Source organism: Ambystoma mexicanum, chromosome 2q (genome assembly GCF_040938575.1).
Source record: "Ambystoma mexicanum isolate Mex_15411 chromosome 2q, UKY_AmexF1_1, whole genome shotgun sequence".
NCBI lineage: Eukaryota > Metazoa > Chordata > Amphibia > Caudata > Ambystomatidae > Ambystoma > Ambystoma mexicanum.
In genome coordinates, this window is record NC_090924.1 from 985,569,477 (window position 1) to 985,596,657 (window position 27,181).

General features: G+C 43.8%; 1 protein-coding gene across 1 annotated transcript in view; it reads right to left on the reverse strand.

Annotated features, from left to right (window-relative positions):
• EGFR (epidermal growth factor receptor) overlaps positions 1–27,181 on the reverse strand; it is an 810,606-nt gene that overhangs the window by 140,466 nt on the left and 642,959 nt on the right. Inside the window, exons 9-11 of the mRNA XM_069648296.1 lie at positions 24,507–24,633; positions 24,338–24,411; positions 19,908–19,998 (exon numbers count right to left, since the gene is read on the reverse strand). Of these exons, the coding sequence (XP_069504397.1) occupies positions 19,908–19,998; positions 24,338–24,411; positions 24,507–24,633 (292 nt within the window). The remainder of the gene's footprint in view (positions 1–19,907; positions 19,999–24,337; positions 24,412–24,506; positions 24,634–27,181) is intronic.

Sequence of the window (27,181 nt, forward strand, 5' to 3'; positions counted from 1 at the left end):
CCTACATTGGTTTCCAATATAGGTCCATATAATCCTTGAGACACAGTGTATGACATAGAAGGCTGCCACAGCAGCAGCACAGCCTTACCTTCCCAAAAAAACATCATCTTGGAGGCCAGTACAATCCCAGAAGTCGCAACATTACAAGACTGGACTAAAGAAAATGTCAGAAAGAAAAAAAACAGGCATTAGCGCCACCTCCCTTGCAGCTAAAGAAAGAAGTGACGACCAGGCTGCTTTATTAATCCTTCAAATAGTAATGGGGACGTGTTAAGTGGGTCCACGAATGCCTACCAATGCAACCAGCCTCTCCATTGGCCCAATGCAACCAGCCTCTCTTTTGTTGCAAGGCTCTATTGCTGCCTAGCTAAGCATGGGCTCTATACATTTAATACATCCATACAATAATGGTATTTTTTCATTAATTTGGACCCTTTCCCTTGGGACATGCTATGTATACATGCCCCCTCCCTGTGCCCATCATTAGCAATCGTTTGCTTCATTGGAACGCTCAAAAGGGTTACAAAGTGGAACAGTAACTCTTTAGCATATGTTTCCATGCACTTCAGGAAAACAACTTCCTCTTAAGTTTCTCTGGTGGATCTTTAAACTGCTCACTTGACTGCCCAGATTGGTATGGTCAGCACACACAGCTTTCCTCGCACTCTTCGGCACCACTGCTGCCTCACACTCCCTCTTCTGCACTTTCTGTTACATCTCCCAGCACAATCCCTACTCTCCATCAAGGTGATGCTGCTGTTCCAACGGGGATCCACAATCTCACCCGCGGATGGACAACAGACTAAAATAGGGGTCTGCAACCTTTGGCTTTCCAGGTGTTATGGACTACAACTCCCATCAGCCAGGATAGCCAATGTAAGGGATCATGGGAATTGTAGTTCACCGCAGTTGGGGAGCCAAAAGTTACAGGCGCCCCTGGACTAGAAGGTATAGGAATGTGGGTGAGCGTCTCGGGTTTAAGTTACAGGCCACTGTGAATTCAATTTGAAATTGCTTTATTCAAGAAAAAGACCCTCGCGACACACCAGCAACATCGAGTGTCAATCCTTCATCGGCATCTGCCGCTCCTGGAATCTCTGTGGAGCATTTAAATCTCATGCTTTCCATTGCATTCCTATATTCTACAGCTAGGTAAGATCATCCCATATTTTACATGATTTCAGGATAAAGCGCCATCCTAATTTGACGGGGTCTGGCCAAAGATAGACTTAGGCGCCTTGAAATGCCATCCAATAGACTCTAGATGGAAGGGGGTGGCACACAAATACATGTGGCACTTGGGAAGGCCGCCCAGTAGCCAGCAAATGTACTTTACATAGGAGGGGGCTGGCACACAAATACACTCGCCCTCCTATGCCTCCAGATGCGTTCTCACGCAAGGCCATGATCAAGGTCTGCTTTCCTAAATATGAGGGATTTTTCTTCATGGGTAACTTCATAACTGAAATATCTACCATTTCAATTGCAACCCTTAAGTATATAGAACAGAAGTATGGGGTACCAGGTAGTAGAGCGCTCGGGTATGCCTGTCTACTATGTTACTGTTTTGGAGTTAAAAACAGAAGTGGACTGCGCACAACTATGGAACAGTAGACTGCCCCAGCCTACTTTGTTAGAAGAGAGAACAAAATGTTTGTTCCAAGGTAAAGCGCTGTCACTTAGAGAGAAATGCTGAGTGAGGATGTTACAATTTTTACAATCTGTGTTTAATTCACAGTTGAGCAACAAATAAGGCAAAAAAATGTCCAACTTTGCCAACACGAGTTTCGACCCTTCCTGGGTCTTTATCAAGGCAAGGCTTGTTATCAAAGGAAAAGACGTGTCCTCAAAGTACCGAGGTTCTATACTGTTCTGACTGATGCAGTTACCAGTGAAAGGGTGTTGTGCCGTCCCAGCAATTGAAGGCTTGAGCTGTTTCATCGCCTTCACTTGTGTGAATGAAAAGCTGCATCGGCATTAGAATGCTGCCATCATAAATGGAAGGTTGATGGCTGGCAGGTTTTCATTCAACCATAACCTCTGTCAATGCACTGGTCAACCCTCCAGACCATTGTTTTTCAGCTTGTAATGCCATTACAGAAAGTAAACGACCATATGCAAATCAGGCTTGATCCCACACTAAGGGCCTCATCACGAGTTGGGCGGTATCCCGACTGGGATACAGCCCAACTTTATTTGCGTTAGCGCCCACCCGTCCGGTGGTATTACAGGATCACAGGTTGGGCACTAAAAGTTACTCCCCATCGCCCATTAATGGGGAATTTTTCGGCACAATTACCATGCAGTAATACCGCTGGCAGTAATTGCACTGAAAATTGTAATTTTCCTGGCTTGTTTATCCCCAGCTTTTAGCTGGGGGTAAACATGCCAGACAAGAGATTGGCCGGAGCAGTAAATTACCACTGCATTTAAAGGCTACCACCCAACTCGTGATGAGGCCCTATGATGGGAAGTCCAGCCAAAACTGCTTGAGACCACAAGCCAGTCCACTTCCTTGGCATTCATCACTGAGATGTGGTTTGGGTCTCTATGCCCAGCAGTGTCAGGACACCCACCTGGCCAAATCCCCGGCCCACTGCAAAATGAGTTCTTGATTGCCAAATATTTAAATGAGTGTAGGGTAAGCTTGATTACATTCAGTTCTCTGACTACTGTAAAGAAAAGTTCTTGCTGCGCCTGCATCCAGGTCTTTCCCCGCTAATAAAAGAGCATTACATGTGTGTAAACATTGCACAAAGTCAGTATTGCTGACATGGCGTGTGGGGTCTGTATGATATTCCAAAGGAGAGCAGGTGGATAGGAAATGGGATGATGCCCTCCCTTAAGTGTACCTTTTCCCAGTAAGACCCCTAAACATGTACTCCTCAGTTATCCCCCTGATAGTGGCCATGTTTCCAATGGGTTGCAGTGCCTTACACAGCAGCGCCCTGGATTTCCTTGCATGTCAATTGTGTGAAATGTTTAATGAATAGTGATCCATGTTGCCGACTGTATATTTTTCAGCTGTAAATGCCACATGGGATGCAATCATTTCCCTGCATGCATTACCAGGGGTTGCTGGTGAAAGGGGGCATCTGAGGTGTTCACCTTTTCACCCCTTCAGCGTGGTCTACGTCACAAACCCGTTTGACTATTGAAGGGAAGTTGTACAGGACAAAATTTACAAAATATGTTGGGGCCACTTTGTCATTATAACTTCCACCGTTAACATGGTGGTAACAACAAAGCCGACTTTCAGCTGAAAATCATCCTGGCATACGACTGGCATTATTCCCATAGAATACCACTGGCAGTATTTCACGCAACTCTGAATTTGACAGGTGGCATTTGCAAGATACCGCTGGATTTAACACAACTGGCAAACTTGTAATGGCCCCCCATAGCATGCGAATGCATGCTGCCTTCCCGTGATTGGTCATCACAAATATCAAGCATTGATTGTTTCCTTTCAACCTCCAGGGCTGGAAAGAATCCTCACAGCAATAGCACTTGACATCTTTTTCTGCCGTTATCCGAACACTTAGAAAGAAAAGACACCAAGCTGAAACCTACCAGGTTGATCATGAGTACGTAACCGAGCACTAGCTCCATAATTATGGGACTACTGCCCTAGCATACCTTTATTCACATTGGTGTCTAAGTTATGTGCGTTCTAATTTACAGCTACATATTTTGAACCATAAATGGATATTTTGCTAATAATAATAATAATAATGTATTTCTTATATATCGCTACACACCCATAGGTCTCAGAGCGATTAAATAACAGAAAACATTATGATCCCACAGTGTGCTACTCAATTTATCGACCTCAGAAAAATGAAAGGCTGAGTTGAGGAACGACGTCCTTTCAACGCCGTATATTTCAAAGCCTGGCATTTAAACGTGCACATTATAATGAAAATGTCCATAGAATTTTTTTAGGGTGGCGGGAAAGGGCAGCTAAGGGTTTGAGTGGGTAGTGAATAGGTAAAAATAGGTGGTGTATGGGGGGTTTGGAAGGGAACCCCCCTCACAAAATAAATAAAAATGTATTTGATGAACATTTTCGTTATAATGTAGACGTTTAAATGCCAGTCGTTGAAATATACGGCGGTGAAATGACATAACCAGGATTGGAACCTGCTACCGCAGGCTGCGCACAGTTCTCAGGTGTGAGCGCCTAGCTCAACGTGCTATCTGACCAGCTATCTATTACTAGAAAAGGAGTGTTCTTTTGTGCATCTGTTCAATGCAGACGTGGATTGCTCGATTCATGAACACCATCTCATAACTCGATTCATGAACACCATCTCATAACTCCATTCATGAACACCATCTCATAACTCGATTTATGTACACCTCTTCATAACTTGATTAATAAGTAGACCATGTCATTGCTTCATTTATATTTTTTTTTGTTTTATTTTATTTATGGCTTTTGTGCAGAGCTAAATGACACCATCGGGGGACAAATGGCGGTGAGCGAGCCCAAATGCGAGCTCTAAGATCTGTATGCGGTGAGGAATTGGTTAGGCTCGAATGCTCCTCCAAACATCCTTCCAGGGATGCAATAGAAGCAGCTCTGATGTGGGAGTGAGCTACTTCCATGATACCAAGGCAGTTGTCTATATGATCAAATGTCTATGTAAATGGACACATATAGGCAAAAACAATTGAGTGGTCAAGACACACATGTTAGCACACCGTTCATGCATCATTAGATCAGTGATTCCAGAAATGATAATGATGTGTTTATTTATATAGCGCCTTAATCCAAAGTGCTTTACAGAACACATATTTACATACAATATCACCCAACCAAAAGTGGTACTCATTTATCGACCTCGGAAGGATGAAAGGCTTAGTTAGCCTTGCTGGGATTAGAACCTGTGACCTGCAGATCACGCTCAACCCGCTGAGCTATCTTACCGGCTGAGAGAAAAACATAGAGGATATAATTATTTTGACGCGTTTAGGAAAGATTGTGGTGCCAGAAAGGTATGGAAATTTAGAAAAGCTTTTCAGAAAAAGACAATTCTGGATATTATCTGGTGATACTATCATGAACGGCTTGAATTAGGTCATTGAGGGGCAGCAGTGGGCTTTAGAAAGTGGATGTTGGTTACCAATATTGAGAGGTATAGTTTCCAATCTAACTGGTGTTTATTTAATCTCACAAAGTCTACGAAGGGAGTGGTTGATGAAAAGGGTTTAGAATGATGGGGATTATTAATATAGACCCTGAGAAACCATAATGGTGATACTAATTGTATTCAAACTGAAAGTTTGAAGAGATAAAATAGCAATTAGTGACTCAGAATCCATTCCAATACACTAAGAACAATATGCTCCCGGATGGCGATATCTTTGATGATCAATTAGCTAAGTGTAGCCAGGACACCATGTTGTTTGTGAATGAAATATAAAGGTGACATGAAGCCAAATGTAAACAAATGGGATGGTTGTTGAGTTCCATGAACCTGCATTAACAATACAATTAATATTGATAGAAGGCAATTAAATGAGCAAACCTGAAGGGTGCATAACATAAGAGGTGGTTGCTGGAAGGTTTAGAATTAATCTTAACCTATGGCATTGCTGTGGACAACCCTCCAGACCATCGTTCTTCACCTGCCAAGCCATTACAAGAGGGGAAAGACCATATGCAAATCAGCCTTGGTCCCACCCTAAAAGGGGCCGTCCAGACTGAACTGCTGGGTCTCATCCGTTCTGCACAAGACCCCAAGCATCCCCAGACTTGTTGGCTCTCATCAGTGAGGAGTAGCTTGGATCTCTTGGCCCACTAGGCATGGGATCCACATCTGGGCACACACGTTTCACTCGGGGTGACTATAGCAAAACACAAGAGGTGATGAAGGGTGAGTTCACTGATTCTGCAGCCATCTCAACATAGTAAATACATAATAAATAGATATTTCAAGATGGAGACTGGCTAAGTCAATGTTTTGGTGGCATCGCGCTCTGAAACACCTGTGTACGAGTGATATAAATAAATGATTCAATCATCTGGAGGGTGCCATTTTGTCTTTCAATAGTCCATTGAACTATACAGGTGTCACAGCGTCGTCTTAACTGCAGCGATGTGCCTTTTCTCGGTGGTGGGCTTTCTGGCATCTGCAAGATCAGGCTTCTCTTGTCCCAACACAGTCCGCAGTGCAATGGCGGCCCTCGTACATGGGGGGCAGCCGTGTTCTTTGCACTGCGCAGGCGCTGGTGACCGGCGACATGCTTTGACGCATGGGTAGTATGCATTACACGGACCGTTGCCTACGGCAACCTGGGGAACGCTGCAGAGCCTCGGTTTGAGGCCTAAGCCATAATTAAGAGGCTCAGTCACTCCATTTAGTTCATCGCAATTCCTCCCTTCCTTCAGAGGAGACGCTGCCTTGGATGTTCACTCCTGTATCAGCCTTCCAACCAGCTCCTTCCTGCTCCTGTTATGTTCTGTTCTTGCCTGCCCTGCTTCTGCTGCCTTCCATCAGGTGGCCCCCTTTCTCCTCTTGATCTTCCCGTCCTTCCCTATTGGGTTCTCCTGGATCTGTGTGGGGGCTTCAGCATCTGTCCCCACTCTTGCTGGGTCTTTTTCCTCTTACACTGCCATTCTGACCTTTCTCTCATTTCCTTCTGTTTTGTTGTCTTGTCCTCGTTTCTTCTGCCTTTGCAACCAGATTCTTGGACTGCCCACGTTCAGTGTTTACACTGCCTGGCACCATGTAAATACATGGGTGGTCCTTTCTCATGGTGTTGGGGGATTGTTCCCTGTTGCTGGCTGATGCAACTTATCGGACCAGTGGCAGGGGCTGGTGGGGGGTTCTCACTACTCTTCCCAGGGATCTGACTGGACATGGGCTTCCTACTTGACCTGGACCAGTGGAGAAACAGAGTATCAGGTATTCGAGAACAGCAGGGGGGGGCACATCTTGACAACAGTGAACGAACGCTGGGAGGAGATGCATGTACAATTCACAGGTGAAGAAGAAGACAAATTATATGAGTTTTTAAGGGTAGGATTGTAGCCATGTTTGGTTTACGTCAAGTGTGTAGTAGGAGTGTGAGATATATCTCATTAAATAAAGTAGTGAAGAAGTGCAACCGTCAATTCTTCTCCTGTTTTCATTTCATAGATTACTAACCCGAGATCACAAGGGGCCTATGATCTACTGTGGATGCATTGGGTGATGGGATATCACATGCCAAGAAACAGAAGCGTAAGGACCCCAGATATAAACTACCAAGGAGGATGGAATAATATTGATGATAGTGAGGTATATCAACACCTGCACTTCAGAGAATTTGTGCACTGAAGATGTTAGTAATGTTTGTGTTGTATCTCAGAAGAGAGAGGTGTGGTATTTTGGGATTCTGATGATAAAATAGAAAAGCAAATGCTGCGTCGGATAAGGTGGATCTATCGCTCTGACCTTGAGCTGAAATAATGTAAATGTGTATCTCAATGCAAATGAATGTGATTATTGTACTTAAGCGCTAAAGCCTTAAAAAACCTTGGCTCGGACTATTCCACCTTCACTATGAAAGACTCCACCATTAAGGTATTAAATAAGGTCAAAACCCTAGGTATTTATTTACAATCTTCCCTAGGTGCAGAAGCCCAAACCGCTTATTTAAAGCGAAATTGTCAATATTATCAAAGGCTTCTCTGCCAGATCAGACCATTTCTTAACATCAAGAACAGTGCCACGATAGGGAGAGCTACCATCCTGTCTCGCTTGGACTATGGTAACGCGTTAATGCTTGGCGCGAGCAATAATTGCCTGAAACAATGATAGATTATTCAGAATAATGCTGTCAGGTCCATCACTAACAAATCTAAGTGAGAACACATCACCAAGGACAGAAATGATCTCCATTGGTTGGCAGTGAAGGAACAGATCCTGTTTAAATCACTAACCCTAACCCACCGATGTCTCTACGGCACGGCACCAGCATACCTTAAGAAAAAGTTCAGGTGGTATGAGCCAAGTCGTAGCTTGAGATCCGCCAAGCAAGGACTGATCAATCCTAGCCTTCCAGGCAAAGCCACTGGTCTAGGTCGAGCTTTTCCGAGTTTGGCAACTTCCCACTGGAACAAACTGCCTTGCAACCTTAGACTGGAAAGCAACACCCAACTCTTTAGGAGGCATCTGAAGACCTTTCTCTTCAAATAACTAGGCAATTTCTACACCGAATCATGTTGCCATCTTTCTGCCCCCCTCTCTTTACTTTCTTTTGTGTCGTCCTGTTAATCTTCATCCTCGTGTCTTTTTCGCGCCCTGATGCTTGCGAGCTACGGCGCGTTACAAATAAATAAATTAAATAAATAAATAAATAAAATAAGATGAAGTAAATGAAAATAGGAGGGTGATTTACCGAGTGATTTGGGAAAGGATCATAATTGACCGTTGTTTTTTTTTAGTCCTAAGTTAATTCAGCTCAATGTTTGTGATACATGAGACATATAGGGCCCGTTTCATGGAGGTGTTTTATAATGGCGCAATCCCATAGGAAAACGTTCCATGAATCAGGCCTATAGAGTATGGCAGAGTCACAGGTGCTTTCATGCGTTTATTTTGGTTTTTGTTGAGTAGAATGGACAGGGATGATGTGAACTGGTTAAAAGCAACCAACGAGGAAGGTGCGATGTATTGAAGGGGCTGCCAAACACAAGGTACTAATAGTAGAACATTCATAGAGCGCATACTGCACTGATGCCTGGCCCATAGGAGGCGTGTCACTAAATATTCTAGGCATTGATAACGCCTGTGATGAATGTTTTGAAAAAACATTTTTGGGTGCTTTATAGTACTTTTAATATTTTTTATAGAATAAAATACATTGAGTCACTGATAAGGCTCTGAAGAGAAAGATTATTTTTAGTTGAGTTAGGTGATATAAATGTTGATTGGTATAATGAAAACATAAATGTGCGCCCTGAGGCTCATGGGCATGTAGCGGGTAACAAGAAATAAAATAAATAAATACATGTATTGACCACTTCTAGGTTTGTATAAAGAAATTCACCATCCCACTACTTAATTAACATACCCTAGTTTGCCACTTGATACATCTACAATGTGTCATTCCTTCAAACATATACACCATTGCATCATTTGATTCAAATCCACTATCTGATGGTGTCTCATGCACCGGGCTCATTATGAAGGAGCCAAGCAAGTCCAGTGAAAATACGAGAGCTCCTTCCGCTGCAGCAAGCAGCGTGGGCACAGCCTGGTGCTTGTTTTACCTTTCAAAGCTAAACACAACGACCTTTTGACAGCTTTCAGTAACCAAGCGCGGATGCCCAGTGGGCCATGCAAGGCCAGGTCCTTCTTGCTCCCCTAGTCTTACATGGCCTAATGAGGATGCCCAATGAGGATGCAGGCTGGTATACTGCCAGGCAGAATGTGTGATGGGGACACCCTGCACCTCCCTGCACATTCAGAGGCACGGGGGTGGCGTGAGGGGGGTGCTGCGATAGTACAGAGCATGTGCAAAAACCAGGAAGTGCTTCCTGGTTCCTGTTGCATCCTGTGCTGAAGCCGTAGGACCTTTGTTACAGGCAGTGTGAGGTGGTGGCTTATACAGTGTGGCTGCAGGTAAGAAATGTTTTTATGTATGGGCGTATGTGTGTATGCATGCATGCGTGCATCCAAGGCTTTGGGTCTGTAAGTGCATATGTGACTGAAAGAGTGTATGTTGTTTGGGGGTGCATGAGAGTGAGGGAGTGTATGTTGTATGGGTGCATGTGTGAATGGAAGGGTGCATACATTATGTATGCATGTTCCTGTGTATGTGCCAGTATGGTGTGTAGACCTCTGATTGTTTTGGTTGATTTTCTACTCAGCATCAAGAGTTAAGCCAACATGATGAGGTTTTTACGTGGCCATACTGCCCTACATTGGTGGAACCAGTCTGGACATGTTTCCTTAGTATGGCATGGCATTATTGTTTGGCTTCAAAGACATAATGATGAGTGTTCTTATTTGGCTGTACTGGCCTATATTGGTGCAGTCAGTCTGGACATGTTGGTATTTGTTTACTGTTTATCAAGGATAAGTAAATATGAGGAGTGTTCATTATTTCTTTATTTTTTACATTTATATAGTGCACAAAGCAGCCCAAGGGCATTGTGGCATTGTTACAAGCAAGTTTGCTTAGTTACATGAAACAGGGGCAGGAACAAGGGGAAAAACAAAGAGAACAGCCTGTCTGTGGTTCGTGGTTACTGTGAATCTGATAACAGGCAGGTAACAGTTAATGAATCTGATGTAAGAAGGAGGGGAGGGAGGACTCTTAGTTCAGATGTGGGCATACTGGCCTACATCATTGAAATCTGTCTAGATATATTTTCTTAATTTGGCATGTCATATGCCACTGGTTCCAAGGATAAAGCCATCATGATTAGTGTTCTTATGTGGTCATACTTTTCTACATTGGTGCAGTAAGTGTGGACATATGTTCCTACTGTGGCATGGTATTTGTTACTGGTCTGAAGGGTAAAACCAACATGGTGAGACTGCTTATGCGGCCATACTGTCCTTCATTATTGCAGCCAATCTAAACATATTTTCTTAGTGTGGCCTTAAGGTTACAACCAAATGATTGTTCTTACATTGCCATACCAGCCTACATTTCTGCAGCCAGTGGGTACATACTTTATTGCTGTAGCATGGCATTTTGTTTTACTGTCATAGAGGGTAAAGCCAACATGATGAGAGCTTTTGTGTGGCCATACTACAGTTTGAGCGGCCTGGGAGTGTTTTATTACTGTGTGTAAGGGAGTGGAAGGAGGTGATTGACATACAGGTGACATGATTGTTATCAGAGATTTTTATTAAACAATATAAGTGTTGGTGAAACACCTTCCTGACCATAATACTAAGAACAGTTTCCCTGCCTCGAAATAATGTTCTACGTAGTTTGTCAGGATAGTCAAAATAAACAAGCCCACTGTCGAGTCCAACATTCCTATTCCCAGGCCTCACACTTGGAACTTAAACTTATGTGACAAAGGAGATTTTCTTTAGTCTCAAAGTTCTGTTCCACCCACAAAAACAAAGTTCGAAAAACAGTGCAACAAATAATGGTCCAAAAAGGAAGGACAACCTTAATCCCAGGTTGTCGTGCCAGCTAAATGTTCAATTAGGCTGTTCTCCTCTTTCCTTCTCCTTGGTTTCACAGCTCACCTGGTACACTATCCTGCCAGGTACTGCGACTATGAAGAGTGCTTGGCTCTCTCTTCATATATGAGTGAGTCTAAGGCTTTGCCTCTCTGTATTTTCCAATTGAGTTTTCTTGCTGGGTTACAGATACAATGCTAGTCACAGCCAACCTCGTATACATTCCTGCCAGGTGCTGTGCGTATGAAGATTGCTTTGCCTCTTTCTACATGTGGGTGTGAGTCCCAGGCTCACCTTGGTTTTAATTGTGATCTTCTTGGTTTGCTTCAACTATTACTACTATTACTTCTTTGTTGGCCACAGCCAACCTGGTGTACTCTCCTACCAGGTACTGTGGGCATGAAGATTGCTTTGGCTCTCTTCATGTGGTGTGGTCTTCTTGTTTTACTTCTACTACCACTACTACTTGTTCTTTGGTCACAACCAAACTGGTGTACTCTCCTGCCAGGTACTGTGGGCATGAAGATTGTTTTGGCTTCCTCTTCATGTGGGTGCGAGCCCCAGACTCGCCTTTGCTTTAATTGGGGTCTTCTTCTTTTGCTAGTACTACTATTACTCCTTCGTTGTTCACAGCCAATCTGGTATACTCTCCTGCCATGTGCTGTAGGAATGAAGATTGTGTTGGCTCTCTTCATGTGGTGTAGTGTTCTTGTTTTGCTTCTACTACTACTACTCGTTGGTCACAGCCAACTTGATGTACTCTCCTGCCAGGTACTGTGACTATGAAGATTGGTGTGGAGGATGTGATTCGATATATAGGTGCGGGTCACAGACTCGCTTTCGTGATTCTGCCCTCTCCTAGCCTTCTCCCTAACTGTCCCGGTCTCCTCAACCTCTCTGTAGAGGTTAACTGTGCTTCTTAGATGTTCGCGGGTGCTTCGGGATTCCATGACTTCCCTTGGCTGCTTCCATGGCTTCCAGCATCTCTGCACTGATACCTGGCCTCTGAGCTGCACGTCTCAGCTTCCGCAAGCATTCCAGGCTTCCTGACTGGATGGGAGCTCAGGCCTCTGCCTCTCGCGGAAGTCTGTCTGCGACAAAGCTCCTAGGGAACTGTTACTGTTACTGTTAAGCATCCCGTTCTCTGTCATCTCGGCATCCAATGTTGCTTACAGCTGTCAGCATTCAAATCTCCTGCTTCCTCCTGGGAGGGCCTCTCTCTTTTGGCAGTCCCTCTTTCCTTTTCATCAGATGAACTGCATTAGCCGTTCTATGGCATCAAGTCCGCACACCTAGGTTCTGCTGAACATGTAATGTGGATCCATGCCTCTTCCTCATCTCAGTAGTGAGGTCTTCATTCCTCACTATGTTGTTGTTGTTGCTCTTCCTCATCCCAGTAGTGAGGTCTTCAATCCTCACTTTTCTGTTGTTGCTCTTCCCAGTATTTCTTATTTCTTGGGGAAATTACATTGTCTATTCTTCAGACATACATGGAAGTGTGTGGGGTTATGTCTAACAGGGTGAGGGAGGTTGGAGTGTAGTGGAATAATAATGCCTATCTCCCAAGGTTTCGTCCCACATCTCATAGGGGGTTTCCCTCCCCATGAGATCCACCCACTAAGTAACACCCCAAAGGTGACTATGGAGTAACAGCCTCAACTCCCAGGCCGCATGCAAAGGTGCTCTGCCTAGAGGAGAAGGGATGACATCCGAGGATTTGTCACATACCCTTCCCCTTAACTCGCTGGCTTACTCTTCTTGGGAAGATTACAGGGTCTCATGTGCCTTTATAGCAAAGGATTGGGTCAAGGTTGTTATGTTACCCATTGATGTTTTCATTTGCACTCCTATTTGGGCCATGTGAGAGACCCATTGGTCGCACTGGGGTAAGTCACTTTCCACGACTAACTCAGCCGGTAAATTGGGGATTACATCCATTGTGATCCATTCTTTCTTTTCCATAAGGGTTATGGGTGTCCAGGCCATATATACACTGCACTTCCTTCTGGAAGACTACCTTCCAGCCTTTGGGGAGAAATTGGGAATGGATGGAACAACCCATGCTTCCACTATTTAGGTCCGCCCTGATCTTTTCCCCCTGAATAGTGACGGGTACCCTATATATGTTACTCCCGCGAGTGTACAGAAAAGAGTTGGATTTTTTTCTATTTTTTTTTTCTTCCCCTTAAGGAGAGATTTCCCCAGATTTTCTTCCCAACTGTCTATTGAGAAAAATTTGGATTTGGTTAAATTTAACTCAGACATTATTTGACCAAACCGGGGAAATTGTTCCCTTTAATGGTCTCTTCAGGGAGCCCTATTATTATTGCGGATTCCTCTCTGGGCTGGGTGCATAGGTTAGTAGTAGAAGATGGGTTGGAATTTTCATTTGGGAATTACCTGACTTTTTTGGGGATTTGACCTAACTGGTATATTAAGAGAAGGTCTCAAAAGGGACAAATTCTGGTTAGGTGACCACTTCTGCCACGTGAATAACATGATTTTATCTTTCCTCTGTTAGAGAGGGGGCGTTATTAGTTCTAAAAAAGTCAGGGTCTGATTTTTCCAGGGGACAGAGGGGTGGAGATTTCCCGGGATACTATTAAAACTGGGAGGATTCTGTTATTGGAGGTTATGGTAAGGGTGTCACTACCAATTCCGTCTGATGGGTTCCTCCAGAAGAAGAAAAAACGTTATTGATTTAAGGCACTTCTAGGAGCTCTATTTCCTCAGATGAGTTAAACATTTCAAACTCTCCTGAGCCTAATGCAGGGCCTTCTAGGTTCGCCCTTCCTGTTCCATGAAAGAACAATCAGGATGGAATGTAAGGGCCTCTCTGTTTCCTGGGAAGGGAGTATCTCTAGGCCCTGGCAAGTGATACCAATTTTCATCCCCAATGAGTTGGCATAGTCTGTCTAGGTTCTTGGCCCTCCAGGATCTTGATCATCTTTTAAACTTGGATTTGGAAAATAATTCTCGGGTTATAACCAAATGGGTTGTGTCTTGGGGCCCTTGACATGTTTTTATCCTGAGGGAGTTCTAACACTTATTTCCTAGTCTTGGGGAGCTGGTCAGAATTTTTATTTTCTTTCTCTCTGGGTCTTGTTGGAGGGAGGTTCAGATAAGGTCTCATATATCAGATGACCCACCAAGTCACGTTTTTAAACCATCAGGTTAAATGAGAAATTTAGAAGTATACATTTCATCTTGTCACCACAGGTCAAGTGGGGTATCACTCTTAATTTTACCCCTCCTTTGGGGAGTTTGATATATATGACTGAGTGGGTGGAAATATTCAATCTAAGGTCTAAAGATATAACCAACTTATCATGGCTTAATATTCGTGTGGAAAGAACAGGTTATAATTATTCCCCTCCACGTCCTTGTCACGGCCGTAGGCCGTTGGCGGTTGTGGAAGGGATGGAGGTCGGACCGCCATTAGACCGCTCCGCCACGTTTTCTCTTACGTGCGGTTAGCGGTCTAGTGTTTCTTTCAAGATGGCCGCCCGCCGCTTCCTATTTACTTTCAGTGGCGGTGCGGCTCGGCGCGTTGCAACGTTTAGTATTTTCTCCGTTGCGTGCACTCGTTATACTGCCCTGTATTTCCCCTCCAATTTTTGCTTATCCTCTTTTGTTTTTTCCCTCCTGGTCCCCCTTGCTTACTCTTACTTCTTTTTCCTCCTTTTATGTTATTTTGCTGCATATTAAACTTTTACTGGGGGCTTACTTCGCCCTTCCATTTATCCTCACCTCCTCTAGTGCTCCCCCTCATAGCTTATATATTTTTCCTCCGTTATTTTTTCTTCCTGGTTTTCTTCGCTCTTGGGCTGTTTGGATCCCTTCAGTGCCTATCATCCGGACCCTCGTACCAATCTGCAGCTCCTCCTTGGACACTTCTGGGACAGCTCTTCAGCAACATCCAGCATACCTGCCAGGGGTTTTTTCAGCTACGGCTTTTTCCTCTGTTGGCTGTCACGGAGAGGGGTCCCGGTGAGCCCCATCTCGGGGTCACGGTGGCTTCTTTCCGAGGCAGGCCATATCTGCACGAGAAGAAAAAGCCTACTTCCCAAAGGCCCCAGAGAAGGAAGTTGGAGCTACCCACGTACCCAGGTGAGGAGGTGGAGTTGGAGGAAGGGTCAGGGGAGCTATTCTATTCCAACCTTGAAGATAGTAGTACCGCAAGCCAACCATCCAGCATTGACAGTCCTTCCTTCGTACGAACCTGAGCCCCCGCCACTCAGGCTTGAATAGTAATGGGGCTCTCGGATTCTATTTTGGTTATTCCTCTTCGAATCACAGCTGCTCAAGCAGGGGTTAGACTTAAGTTTGGTTTCTAACAGGCTCAAACCACTAGTAGAGAAAAGTAATTGAGTCCACTCTTTTCCAAAGGTGGAAATATTGGGGGTAGAAACAGTCCTGTTCAGGTTGGAATTTTTTGGGGTCCCCCAGCTTGTGTCAACCGGGCAACATTCCACTCTGACACCATATGTACGGGTGTGGAAGGAGGAGATTGACACACAGGTGACATGATTGTTAACAGAGACTTGTATTAAACAATATAAGAGTTGGAGAAACACCTTCCTGACTCTAATACTAAAAGGGGTTTCCATGCCCTGAAAAAAATATTCTAAGGAGTTTGTCAGATGGGTCAAAATAAACAAGTCTACTGTTGTGTCCAAAATTCCCATTTCCAGCTTTCACACTTAGAACTTAAACAAATGTGAAAAATTGGATTTTCTTAAATTGTGCAACAAATAATAATCCAAAAAGGAAGAACAACCTTACTTCCAGGTTGTCATTTCCTCTGAATGTTCAATGAGGGTCTTCTCCTCTTTTAGTGTTCAAGGACAACCTTACTCCCTGGTTGTCAAGCCCTCCGAATGTTCAATGCAGGTCTTCTCCTCTTTCCTTCTACTTGGTTTCATAGATCACCCAGTACACTATCCTTCCAGGTACTGTGACTATGAAAAATGCTTTGCTCTCTCTTTATATATGAGTGAGTCTTAGGCGTTGCCTTCTCTGTATTTTCCAATTGCATTTTCTTGCTGGATTACGGCTGCTTTGCCAGTCACAGCCCACCTGGAATACTCTTCTGCCAGGTGCTGTATGTATGAAGATTGCTATGGCCCTCTCTTCATTTGGTGTACTGTTCTTGTTTTATTTCTACTGCTACTTCTACTACTTCTTCTTTGGTTACAGCCAACCTGATGTACTCTCCTGCCAGGTACTGTGGGCATGATGATTGCTCTTACCCTCTCTTTATTTAATTGCGAGTCCCAGACTCGCCTTGGCTTTAATTGTGGTCTTCTTTTGCTACTACTACTCTTCTGTTGTTCATAGCCTACCTGGTATACTCTCCTTCCATGTGCTGTAAGAATGACAACTACATTGGCTCTCTCTTCATGTGGGTGCAAGAACCAGACTCCCCTTGGCTTTTACTTTGGTCTTCTTGGTTTGCTTCTACTACTACTACTTCTTCTTCTTTGGTCACAGGCAACCTGGTGTACTCTCTTGCCAGGTACTGTGAGCTTGAAGATTGCCCTTCCTCTCTCTTCATGTGGGTGCGATTCCCAGACTTGTCTTGGCATTAGTTGTGGTCGTCTTCTTTTTCTACTACTACTACTACTCTGTTGTTCATATATTGACCTCGGAAGGATGAAAGGCTGAGTTGGCCTTGCAGAGATTCAAACCTGCCACCTGCAAATCACTCACAAATCGCAGCAGTAAGCGTTCAACCAACTGAGCCATATTACTGGCATATATTGGTGCGGGCAGCATGGATATGTATGGGCTCAGCCAGAATTAAAATGTTTGTTATACTGGCATATATTGTGGGCAAATGGATCATGAAAATGTGTTGGAAAATGCTCCTGTACACTGTTAGTGACATGGCCACTAGATATTTTCACACATTAACCTTCAACACTGATTGCAAACTGTGTGTTTTTTCCCCAATTTTTCACAGAAAGTGTCATGAAAGAAGCACCATTTTGACTGGTTATTTTAAAACGTTTCTCAGGGCACACTTAAGCATTGGTTTCAACTGTCGAAGGGAAATTTGATGTTGCTTTGACAGCTTTTAGTACCCAGCACAAATGCCCAATGTGCCATGCAAGACCAGAGCCATTTTGCTTCCCCAGTCTAGCTTGACCCTTTGGGGCTGCAAGCTGGTGTATGGCCAAGCAGAATGTGTGTCAGAAGTTCTCCTGCACATCCAGGAGGCACATGGGTGGCATGACAGCAGTGCTTTGGCACCACTGTGCATGTGCAGGACCCAGGAAATAGTTCCCCTTTCCTGTTGCATACTGTGTGGATGCTGGAGGACTTTCATTACAGGCAGTGTGAGGTGGTGTCATTTGGAGTGTGGCTGCATGTTAGAAAATATATATGTATGTGTAATGTATGTATATGTGTATGCCTGTTTCTGTGCATGCAAGGGTTTGGATCTGTAAGTGCATGTGTGAATGAGAGAGTGTATGCTGTCTGCGAGCAGGGGAATGTATGTTGTGCGGGTGCATCTATGAATGAGAGAGTGCATGAATGCTGTATGCATGTCCTTGTGTGTGCCAAGCTGGGGAGTGGACCTCTGATTTGGAGGGTGGGTGGGGCTACATTTGTGAGCTGGCAGCCAGTCTAGGCATATATTCTTACTGTGGCATGGCATGTTTTACTCTGCAACAATGGTAAAGCCAACATGATGATAGGTTATTTTTTCATGATGAATGTTCTTGCGTGGTCTACTGGCCTACATTGGGGAAGTGGGTCTGGACATGTATCCTTACTATTGCATGGTATTATTTACTGGCATCAAGAGTAAGGATAAGATGATAAGTGTTCCTATGTGGCTGTAATGGCCTACATTGGTGCAGCCAGTCTGGGCATATTTTCTTACTGTGGCATGGCATTTTTTTTCTGGCTATCAAGAATAAAGCCAGCATGATGTGTGTTCCCATGTGGCCATACTGGCCAACATTGTGAAACCTGTTTGGACATGTTTTCTTATTGTGACATGCCATCTTTTACTGACGTTAAGGGTAAAGCCAGCATGATGAGTGTTTTTATGTGGCCCTACTGGTCTATATTGAAGGAGTTAGTATGGATATATATTCTTACTATGTCATCGCATTTGTCAATGGTCTGAAGGGTAAAGCCGACATGATGAGAGTGGCTATGTGGCAATGTTGTCTTAGCTGGCATAGCCAGCCTAAACATATTTTCTTAGGGCCTCATTACACGGACGGCAGTAACCATGGCGCTGTTAGCGCCATGGTTGCCGCCGGTATTTTACCGATTCCGCCTTGGTGAATGGGGGAATTACCGGCCCATTCCAAGTTTGGCGGGACAGTAATTCCACATTCACCAAGGCCCTTCCCCATTCCCATTTGAGCCCCCATAGGGCTCAATGGGAATGGGGAAGTAGCAAATAACGGTACCGCTACTAGCGGTACCGTTATTTGCCCTGAAGTCCCTCAGCGGGTCCCTTCCTTAACGTGTGGTCTGGCCACACGTTAAGGAAGGGACCCGCTGAGGGACCTCGTAGTATGGCGCTAAGGGATTACCGGCACCGGTGCCCTTACCGGTGCCGGTAATCCCTTAGCGCCATCCGTGTAATGAGGCCCTTAGTGTGGCAAGGAATCATTTACTGATCATCACGAGTAAGGCCAACATGATGAGTGTTCTCATGTTGCCATACTGACCTACACCGGTGCAGCCATTCTGGACATGTTTTACTAGTGTGGTGTGACATTTCTTTTACTGGCATAAAGGGTAAAGCAAACATGATGAGAGTTCTTATGTGGGTCTACTAGCCTACATAGGTCAGGTTTCTGGGTGTGTTTTATTACTGTGTTATGACATTTCTTACTGGCAAAGCCAACAGGAGTATGTTCTTACATCAGGATACTGTAACCCAAAAATGTAATGGGTGGAAGCTTTTGATGTGCGGATAAAGCCAGGGCCAGCATGGTTATGTCTTTGTATGGTATAATTGCTGGCATAGTAGGGTATAATTACTGGCATTATAAGCAAAGCAAACATGAGTATGTTGTTATATGGGAATACTGGCATATATTGATGCAGGCAGCATGGATATGTATGGGCACAGCCAGAATGAAAAAAGTTGTTATACTGGAATACATTGTGTGCAAAGGGATTATGAAAATGTGTTGGTAAATGTTCCTGTGCACTGTTGGTATATTGGCATCTACATTTTTTCATCTGTTATCTTTCAAAACTGATTGCAAACTGTTTGGCCTTTTACCGAAGGAGTGCTGTAAAAAGCAACAGTTTAACCCTTTATTTTGATGCATTTCTTGGGACGGAATCTCCCCCATAAACCCTTGTAATTATTTCAGGCTCCCTCGCTGCACGGCGGCTCCCGCATATTCTTGGAAACATTTCCGTCCCTCCTCTCGTCTCTGCTCTTGCACCCTTTGGTCAGTTACCGTTTTGCCTAGTCCACAGAGTGCTCGAGTTTTTATGTGATAGGACTAGGTTTGTGGGGTCAGGCTGAGGATTCTATTATTTGCATACGAAAACCCAGGAACTCAACCATCATATTGCCAGTTAGTCAAATCGCTCAGACTCCTGTATCCGAAAGATGGCACAATATATGTTAATACAGACAAACACAGACAGACACATTCTTATCAAAAGAACTCAGAAGCCTCTGAACTATTTAACCTTCATAGACGTGCAGTTACTTATTTGTGACTAATCTAATTAGGCCAGAGAGTAAAGGGTTCATTTGAATACAGTTGTACTTACATACTCTTTGTTCTACCACGTATAATTTCCAGGTTCTCAAATGAATCAATATAAGTTTTGTTTTCAGGCCAATCCTGAATTGACAAATAACCTACAATGAAGGAAAACATTGTTAAAAGAAAGTATTTAAAAGTAAACATAAAGTACATAGTGAAAATAAATATAAATATATACACATTTCGTGTTTATTCCACTAATGAGGTTTAACATGGAAAATGCTAGATACAAATAATAACTAGTAAATCTAAGGGTGGAATTATAGGTTTGATCATTTGAAACCGATGATCATATCAGCACACGTGTAAGCCCAGTGCAAGAGTATTTAGACTGGCGTGAATGGGACTGTGCATGTGCTAAGCTAAAGGCCTGTGATCTGTAATTGTGTCTAGTACAATCTGAGATCAATAGGGAGCCAAGTCCCATTATTTGAGGGAAGGCCTTTTGGCGGAGGGCTATGAATCTGATCTTCTGTTGGTAGAGTCCCTATAACAATACATGTTCCTGATTAAAGAGGTCATCATATATATTTGCCTTGCAAGTTGCAACGCTTTTCTGAGCTTTCTTTAACAGCTTAACACCTTAAGACTTTAACATGAGCGAGGGGCAGAGACATCAATCCATTCATTCCCTGTTGGCCTTGCTTTATTTGGGCTGTGTGATGGATCAATAGGCTGGCCCCAAGATGTCTGGGTCGGTGTTCCTTGTTGCACCGGGAACTGGAGGTGCACCAGGGTTGTCTGGCAGTACAGTTTGTACATCATGCACAGTAGTTTGAACTTGATACTAAATTCAGCTGGGAGCCGATGTAGGGCCCTGGGAACCAGGGTTTCGTGGCATAACATATTCACTTACAGGCAAGCTTGGTTATGGAAAACGACCACATCATTTTACGTAGGTGAGTATGGATATATATTCTGATTTTCTTCCTGTGACCGCATATTATACTTGTTTATTTGTTTGCTTGTTTACTTTGTTTCTATAGCGCCTACTCCTAAGCGCTGCACAATAATTAATACGTTGGTACATTTTAAGAAATGATGGCAACATTACAACATAGGACAGAAAAAGAACAAAGAAAGCCAAACAGGAAGAAAATGCAGTGATGCTCCAGAATAACAAATTGTGATAGTCCAGGGAACCTGCGTGCTGGAGGAAAAAATGAAGCCATTGCACCCCAAGCACAGCATGGTGGGAGGCAAAACCTCAAAATCTAAAAATGTCACAAAAATACAGCGTGCAGAACAGAGAAAAGTATGCTTCAAAGGCATCCTTTCAGAAAGCACAGAATGAGATTGAATGTTAGTGCATACCTTCGACAAAAAAGTCCCAAAAAAGTCTCTTGCCCACACCATCCTCACCTCCTTTTTTCTGTCAAACAAGAACCAGGCTTGTTATGAACAGTCTTCTTTGATTCCCACCTTCAGTTTCTGCACTTGTTCTCCAGGAAACTTCTACCTTGGCAGCTTATGGCCTAACTCCTCTCAAAACTGGTACATCATATAGAAAAAATCTGGACCGTGGTTCACGGATTCACGGATTCACTACGGTCCATTAGACTTTCATACAGGAAAGCAGAAAATGTCTGGCGTTCACGATACCGTGTGGAGGATAACACCTTATTAAAGGCTTGCCGCTTGAAGTATCATCAAGGCATCAAAATGGCAAAAATTAAATCGTTTACTTCCCGGATCCCCGAAGCTCTAAACCAACCCAAAGTATTATTCTCCGTTGTCAGGGAACTTTCATCCTCTAATGTAATCTCTTACTCTGTACCTCCCTCCCAGGTTCTTTGTGACTCTCTTTCCACTTTTTTATTGAGAAGATCATTAGTATTGATAGGAAAACATCAATAACTGCTAAGACTGCTGTACTTTCTCCTTATCCTGTGCTGTCCAGCCCTTGTTCAAACGGTGCAACTCTTGCACCTTTTGCCCATACATCCATGGAGCAGGTTAGTGAAATCCTTTGGCAGTGGATATCCTGTTCTCCATTGGATCCCATTGCTCTTCAGTTATTGAAAAACATTTGTTCTGAGATATCCCCTGTGGTGACTATACCTGATAACTTGTCTTAAACACATGGCATTACTCCATCTGGCCTTAAACACACCCTGGTGACTCCACTGCTAAAATAAGTGACTCTGGTCCCTACCCCCCCCTCACATTTTTGGCTCATCTCACTTCTTAGATTTCTTATGAAAGTGCTTGAGGCTGAAGTGACAACTCAGCTGAGAAGCTTTTTAGAGGAAGCCTCCAGTATACATTCTTATGATTCAGACTTCAGACCATCTATGGGTACTGAAGCAGTGCTGGTATCAATCACTGAGGATCTCACCAGGATTTGAGACCAGGATGAGGTGGCCCTCCTGATCCTCACGGATATGTCTGCAGCATTTGACGCTATTGATCATGCTATCTTGTGTCACTGCCTTGAGGAGGTGGGGTCACAGGCCCAGTCCTTAAATGGTTTAGATCTTTTCTCTCGGATCGAACCCAGACCCTATCACTTCCACTGTTCAGAGTTCAGATCAGCCTCCTCTGTTTTATGTTGTAGGGTCAGGGCTCTTCTATTTTCCCACTACTTTTTAATATTTATGTTCATCCCCTAGCCAATTGGATACAGGATCACGGATGTCAGTTTTATGCTTACGCAGATGACACACTGCTTATCCTTACAGCGGATCACAACTTAGATGATGCTGAATCACCACTGCAGGCTTGCCTAGCATCCATTGGCATTTGGAAGAACAATAACTGGTTAAAACCTAACAGTGACAAAACTGAGGTCCTCGTAGTTGGCCCCCAGGCTGCTCATTTCCTCTGGACCACAGACTTATGGCCCTCTTCTCTAGATGGACTTCCTTCTCCGGCTGATTCTGTAAAGAAATCTGTGGATTAAAATGTGGCTCTCCCTTCCTCTGACCTGCAGGTTAGTGCCAGATGCAGCTCAGGTCCCATTTTAGGTTAAGAACCTTAAAAAGGGTGATACCGTTTTTACCATTTGACCGTAGAGGACACCTAGTTTCATCCGCTGTCATGGGGATTTTTGATTACTACAATGCCACCCTGCTTGGCCAGCCCAATTACTATCTCAAGACTCCAGATTGTACAAAAACTCAGCAGCGTGACTGGTGGCTGGTCTTACAAGGTATGCCCATATTTCCCCAGTTATGAAAAGACTCCACTGGATCCCTGTCGAGAGCATGGTCAAGTTTAAGACCCTTGCTTGGTGCATCGGGCGCTCCATGATCACCGAGCTATCTGTCTCCGATGTTCCATGTGTACCTAACAGAGATCTTCAGTCCGCTAATCGTCATCTTCTCCTTGTTCCACGGGTTCAGAAGACTCCGATTTGGGGCCAGCCCTTTTCTGACTCTGCCCCGTCACTCTGGAACTCTCTTCTCCTGGCTCACAGGCTCACTGATGATCACTCATGTTTTCGTAAAGCTCTTAAAAATGTTCTTTTTCCTCAATAGTTGTGCTGTTCCTTTCTTGGTTTGAAGTTTCTCCTTTTCTTTTTCAGTGATTCCCTGGGTTGTTCCTTGTTACAGTGCCAAGATACCATTGGATGATAGCTGCACTATACCAAGTATCATTAACATAACATAACATAACATAACATAACATAACATAACCTAATACAGATCATCAAATGCCGTCACTGCCATCTCCAACCGTCATCCATGAAGCCCAGTAAACCAGGCATGGCACCAAGGAGCACCTTAGGAGTCCAGCAGCACGTAGCAATACTCCAGCTTTCCCAGCAACCCCAGCAGCACTCCTTCAAAGCGGGCCAAAGCCGGAAGCGAAGAAGCAGCATCCCAGTCCTAGTTCACAGACCCAGGCAGGACATGACCGACGAGGACCCCCGGCCACGAAGACCCAGGCAGGGAGCACCATCGATGGAGGGAACAAGCTCCCGTGCAGGCTCCATGCAGAGGGTGGTGAAGGGCGTCAAGCGGCGTCGGAGGAGAAGACACAGTGAGGAAGCGACAGGAGGAGGAGGGAAGCCCCAAACGGGCAGCAGCTGCACCAGCCACCTTTCAGCAACCGCAGGTAGAGGGTATCCCAGCATGGCTACAGCCTCCCCACTCTACGGTGGCAGCAACAGCACCAACCATCGCGGTTCCCTTTACTCGTGTCTCCCAATAGGATTCTTCATATAGCTTGCTCATGTTTAATCAAGTTCATTTTGCAATTAGGGTTAAGTAAAGGGTTAAGTTACGGCCACTTTTTAGTATTAAACTGGAGACTTGAAGGCTTTAGGCAGCACACCATAGACAAAAGAAAATCTTGGAAGAAACTATGCCCTTGCAGAAAATGTGAAATTACCAATAGTGATGCAAGGAAAAACTTCTGCAATTAAGGAATCTGAAAATTATTTATTTAATCACATACAGATGATGATGATTACATTGTTGTTATACTAACCTGTTATTTCTTTTACGGTCTTAAAGTAGTCAAGTTTAGTCGGGTCCAAAGGTGGAATTTCTTCAAAGCCATCACTAGAAGTTGAAAAGCAATAAGAAATAGGTAAACAATATATACACTTATTATTACCTTTATAAATTGGAAATGACTGAAACCCATGAAAACTCACCCATTAAATGACAGCGGGAAGAACGCAACATTCCCCTGGATCGTAGTGCAGTTTGAAAAGCGCTCAATATTGTTGCTATGAATGGCTGTAGTTCCTCTTAGATCACTGGTGCCGAGTCCGTGGCAGACTAATTCAGGAAAGAAAAGATATGTTTATTAGCCTCTATTAGCGGCACACTATAAAGAGGTGGCTAGAGGGTCCAATTCAGAAGTCCGTGTAAAATTGGAGAAGTCTTGTTCTAAAAGCACCATATTCTGTATTAAGAGAGAATGTTGTCTACCGGCTTCAAAGTCTGACTCTTGCATGTCCCCGAGTTATGGCCTGACAATGGCCCTAGAGGCCGTCAGTAATGCAGGCCAGACATTGAGAGGGCATTCTCCTTGCCGAGCCCTCATTTTGCATTAAAAAAGCAGTTAAAATACAGTATCTGTCATCTACTGCACACCCTTTTCTCTTGTAAGCTAGTCATTTCCTTGATGGCAGCAGCACTTTTCTCATTTACTGAAGGCACAACAACACTTTTGTAAATTAGAAAAGTGGCAGACTTTTAAGAAATACTTGTATTGACACTGGTGGGCACGCTACCCCCACAACGATATCTTTGATCAGCTTTTGCAGCTGGAAAACATGTCAGCGACCCTTCCAATCCGTCCACTTACCTCAGAGTAGTGGTACTCAATATAGTTTAGGGCAAATTGGGATTTCAAATTTGAAACTGTTTAATGTGATCAACATATGATCGCTGACTCGCACAATGATTTTGACAGTCTGAGTTTCAAAGAATCTTGATGTATGTAACTTTTTGGTTTACTGTTAGTTTTCTTTAAAAAAGCTCTTCCTTCACTACATGATCTAGAGCAAAGGAAATATCCCATTCTCTTTACCTAAAACAGACTTACTATAAATGAACATTGGTAGGGATTCTGAAATTACCCTCCCTTTGAGGATGTTTGTTTGGGTTATGAGATCTGCTGTGGCATTCACTAACCGGTCCCTCTAGTATATGAGACTTTGTTTAATTATTATGCCATCATTGGTTGGGCTACTCTTAAGTAATGCCAAATTAACATAATGATATGATTGGGATGAAAAACAACAGATGAAGTAGACAAACAAAAGAAACTGATGATGAGCGGGAAATAGAAACATCCTGACAGTGGGCAATTAAGGTGTGCGAGGAACAGGGAACGCCAAACCAACTCACTGCTACTACTTTAAAAATGAGATCATGGAAACATCTTGGTGCAGGTGGCAGAGCATTCTTTCTGGACACTGGGCCAATTATACATAACCTTTGGATCAGTGCAGGGCACTTTGGCACCACATTTGCATCTGGTGAAAAGTGTTGTACTACACATTTGCCTTAAGGAGGATGCCAGCCCAAACTTTCGCTACAATGGTACAACGCTTACGTACCATGGGCTTTCGACTGAGTTCACTAATCAACATAATATTGATTGTAATACGAGGGTGGTGGGTTCACCATGAGGATGTTGCCTTGAATTGTAAAGGGGCGGAAGAGTAGCTAAGGGGCAACCCATTTGTCTTGGAAGCGAGACAACGTGGTCCAACACAGGTTCGAATTCCGATCATGCCCTCAAAAACCACTTGCTGGCATTAAGCTTCTTATAAATGAACAATACCAAATAAAAATAAAGAACATTCAGGGAGCACTCCTTAATGACGTGTATGAAATAAGAATCATAGGATTTTCTTTATATGGCCATGTTTTTATGTTGAAATCTGAACAAATTCGGTGGATTACTCTCTAAATCTGGGTTCGGTCCCCATGTAAGATTCCTTTTAGAATAACCAGATAATGCAGTTCCTACATATACGCTGCTGCATTTTCCAAAACCATATAGTTAAAATAAATCGGTTCTTGAATTCCACTCAGGATTTGAACATGAATTTCCTCAGCATTTGCTCTTGAATTTCATAGAACTCTCCTGAGGTTCAAGGATTTCTCCCACCGTTCATCACATCAAACTATAGTAGCAAGTCTCTTTGAATTTTCCAAAATTAGACCGTACATAAAAATGATTATTTCGACTGATGTGTGCAGTAGTAGGAATCTGTCACATTTCAAAAATGATTTTGCCACTTTTCTGCGGAAGCAATATTCCGCTGTTGAGCTTAACATGTCTGTCGTATGTATGCTTAACGTTTCAGAACATGCTGCTGACCACAAAACCCCCAGCGCCTCTTGCTTAAAATGCATTATGATTCGTTATGAATATCGACATAGTTTGCAATGGGGAGCCTTGCAGGACCTTGGACCACGTGGTAGAGGAAGTCTACGTGGGTTGCTAAATGCTTGTGTGGATCGTGGGCATTGTGCTGGTCTAACCCTGTGACAAAGAGAACATCAGTTTCCTCTTAAGCCTCATCAGCAAAAGCCCCTATGCCCTGAATCAAAGGAACACGTGGGCATCAGCACCTGTGGATACTAGGACAGAATGTGCATCTGCATGGATGGATTTACAAATGTATAAAAAAGGCAAGCGCAGGTGGTCAACAAAATATGCAGGAAAAAGGCCCAATTCACCAAGGTTCTCTGTGTCATTAGTTGCAAAATGTTATAATTATATACAAGCATCTGCCACACCATGCCCCTAGAGCTTCCTCCACTAACTCTGGTCTCTAAGGCACCCCCACAATAAACACACACTCAC